Here is a 3421-nt window from a genome sequence, read left to right on the forward strand (position 1 = left end):
TGACCGGTGATTGGTAGAGGAGCCCCTCTATAATCAAGGCACACACTAAGTGCGATGAGGAGAGGAAGCATCGTGGGCAGAAAAAGAGTACTAGCTCCTCACTTCCCCTTTTGCTTCGGTCTGAACACAACCGTAAGAATAGCAATAGGTTGAGGAATTGGGGTCTATTAAGGACTTTATAGCCCTTTAAGTTTACATTTGATTTAACATTTCAAGTAAAGGGCACTAGAGCAAGTCAGAATGACTAGCAACAGTGAAAGCAAAACACTGAACAGGCTCGTCTTTCCAAAAGACGTGCGGCAGTTCGGTGTATGGAAGGACCTAATCATCCGTCACTTGCGTCAAAAGAGTACGGCACTAGCTCGTGAAGCGATGCTAAAGCGTCAGTAAAAGCCAGCGTTTAAGTACGAGGAATTACTGGTAACCAGTGGCGAGGTATCTCGTCCAATAGAGTACGACGAGGACCCAGAAAAGAAGCGCAACTATGATTGGCAAATGGGGGTCCTTAGTGATCAGGCCAGCTACATCCGTAGCTTGCTTAGTCAAACTTTACCCCGAGGGTATTCGGAGTCGCGAAGAGTTTCGTTTAACGACGAGGACTTGCCGGTTGCATGGAAGCGACCTGAGGCTCACTATGGGCAGTCCTATGCCCAGGGAATGGTTGCACTGATTACGGAGTTTGATGAGGCACTGGCGATGGACTTCGCTTCGGTGGGAGAACTCATCGTTCGTGTAAAGAAGACCCGAAACCGCATTAATCGGCAGTCACGGGAGAACCTGAAAGGTGTGACGATGATACTCAATCAGTATGCGGTCGTGAAGGTCCTGTCACTGTTCTTAACCCAATACTGGGGGAACCGTGTGGATCACAGCAACGAGGGGTTTCACCTGGATAAGGTCGAAGCGTTGCTACGCAGTGTTTTCATGGATAAGAGCCGGGGCCAAATTGACGCTATGCAAGCCCAGACGGTTCCAGTAAACTATGCGGCATCCAACAAGCCGTTGGGCAAGCGCAAGGCGCGAGTAGACGAGCTCAAGAAGAAGAAAGGGGGCAAGTGCTACTACTGTGATGGTCGGTAAAACCGGCATGGTGAATCTCACTACAGGGCCGACTGTCCCAAAAGGGCAAATGATCGAGGCCAAGGATTGATGCGCAACTCGATCTTTGTGAAAGGCAAGAGAGTCGATGTCCCATCCAACTCAGTGGGAGTCGCTCATGTGAAGGGGGACAAGAAATGCAAAAAGAAGGCTAAGGCTAAGCGAGAAGAGATCCCAGCCGATGTGGCCTTACTTCAGCCGATCAGTAAGCTGAAAATTGTCGCGACGATGTACGCCACACAATCAAACGGCGGCTCGGCACTGGCGGCAGAACAAGCCAAACTGGATACGGATGAGCTGATGACATCACCTCCGGTATCCCCCACTCCGCCATCATCATTGTCGTCAAGCGGCATGAACGATGATGAGGATGACTACGAGGATTTTGTGCAGGGAAGTGTCCCTGCGCATACTGCAAATATGACGGAAGCTTCTGGGGACATCAAAGAGGCCTCGAGGGCTATCGAAAACACGGTAAAGAAGCTGTACCCAGAGCTGATGCAGAGAGACATGGCTGACATAACATTTTCTGATTGGGTGTTAGACTCAGGTTGTGGCTACGGTCTAACGGCAGACGCATCGATGTTTGTGTGGAAACAGGCAAGCAAAGAGTTTAGCTTCACATTTGGAGAAGGGACTAAACTCAATAATACACATGCTGGCTCAGTTCAGCTCTATGTTTTGGGGTCCAGAAGGAATCAAACCATATCGTTTTGATAACATGGCACTAGTACCAAAGGCAACGGCTAGCATACTCAGCGAGTTTTGGTTGAAGCAAAGTGGATACCAAACAGTAGAGAGTGCAAAGGAGGGTCCTATGGCGACACAAACTGGCGTTTGTCGCTGTTGCAGTGAATGGTGCATACTATGTACAGGGTCGCACACTAAGGGACAGGCAAATTTACTGTTCGGTAGTAAAAGGCAAGCTAGCTAAGGCGCTGTATGTTTCAGGAAACACACGAGTGGAAACCACGTTGACAGAATGGCACATTAAATTAGGTCATCTGAACAAAGATAAGCTCATTGAGGTCATGAGCAGGAATCTGATCCCAGGGGTGCCCAATTTTAGTAGGGCGGCACTGAGTAAAGTACCATTCTTCTGCCATACGTGCACAGAAATGAAGATGCGCAGAATGAGCTACAGGGATATGGCTGGTGTCAAAGACAGTCAGCCAATAAGCACGATACACATGGATACGAATGGTCCAATGCGGACGCTTGGTGGGTATGGGACTATCGGATCAATAAGATACTTTCTCAGCATCATTGATGATCAGACATCATGGCGTGCGTTGGACTTATGTCCTTCGCAAGAAAAAGGCGGTGCAACTAAAGTAAAAGAGCTGTTACTACAACTAGAACGGGAAGGAAAGTTCACAATTCGGAGGATTCGATCAGACGGTGGCACTGAATTTGTAAATACGGCCCTAAAAGTGTTTTGCACAGAGAAAAAGGTGGCGTTTCAGACGTCGAATCCCTATACTCATGAAGAAAATGGAGCGGCTGAGAGAGATCCTCAGACGAAAATGGCTAAAGTGCGGTGCACACTCAGAGATGCAAACCTACCAGCTAAGTGATGACCTGAAGCACAAAAGAACATGACATATGTGCAGAATTGCACGCCTATGAACAGGCTGAATAATAAGGCACCATACGAGTTAGTAAAAGGCGTGAGTCTCGATGTAAAGACCTTACATGTTTGGGGCTGTGTGTGCTTTGCATATCTGCCAGAAGCTGTCAGGAAGGATAAAAAGCTGTCACCTCGAGCCATAAAATGCAGGTTTCTCGGGATCTCTGAGGATACAAAAGGGTATCGTCTTCTAGATGTGTACAATAACAAGCACATAGTAGCCAGGTCGGTTACATTTAAAACCGAAAACTGTGCAAATATCATCACACGGTCATTCGGTACAGATCCCGATAAGTTTACCGCTGCGGAGAAAGATGAGATAGAGCTGCTAGCTACAGCTTCACGGAGCAAAGGTAAAGCACCACAAGTGTCTCACGAGGATAACAGTAAGCACGTTGCATGAGACAGTGGGAGTCAGCGGCCAAGAGAGCCGTTGCCGGTAGCAGTGGGAACTAAGAGCAAATCTGGGAAGATACCATCTGAAGGTGGTACAAGGGTAGTACGACCACAACGGAGTCGGAAACGCCCGGTGCGATTTATAGACTACAAATGTTTTTAAACGCACATTGACAAGGTCATTGCAGTCGCTAGCATTGTTAATAAGATATCCGTTCCCAAAAGGCTTAGGGAAGCGATATCAGGACCTCAAAGGAAACAGTGGCTACAGGCACTTGATTTGGAGTATCAGTCCTT

The 3421-nt window shown here is 47.9% G+C and overlaps 1 protein-coding gene across 1 annotated transcript; it reads left to right on the forward strand.

The window, feature by feature from the left end:
- Positions 1 to 657: 657 nt before the first annotated feature.
- PITG_06865 (uncharacterized protein) lies at positions 658 to 1666 on the forward strand (the record flags this gene model as incomplete). Its single annotated transcript, XM_002904800.1, has 3 exons — positions 658 to 1076; positions 1107 to 1572; positions 1643 to 1666. The coding sequence occupies 3 exons, from the start codon at positions 658 to 660 to the stop codon at positions 1664 to 1666; spliced, it is 909 nt and encodes a 302-aa protein (XP_002904846.1).
- Between the last annotated feature and the right edge of the window lie 1755 nt (positions 1667 to 3421).

The sequence above is a fragment of the Phytophthora infestans genome, genomic scaffold (assembly GCF_000142945.1).
Source record: "Phytophthora infestans T30-4 supercont1.10 genomic scaffold, whole genome shotgun sequence".
Taxonomy (NCBI): domain Eukaryota; phylum Oomycota; class Peronosporomycetes; order Peronosporales; family Peronosporaceae; genus Phytophthora; species Phytophthora infestans.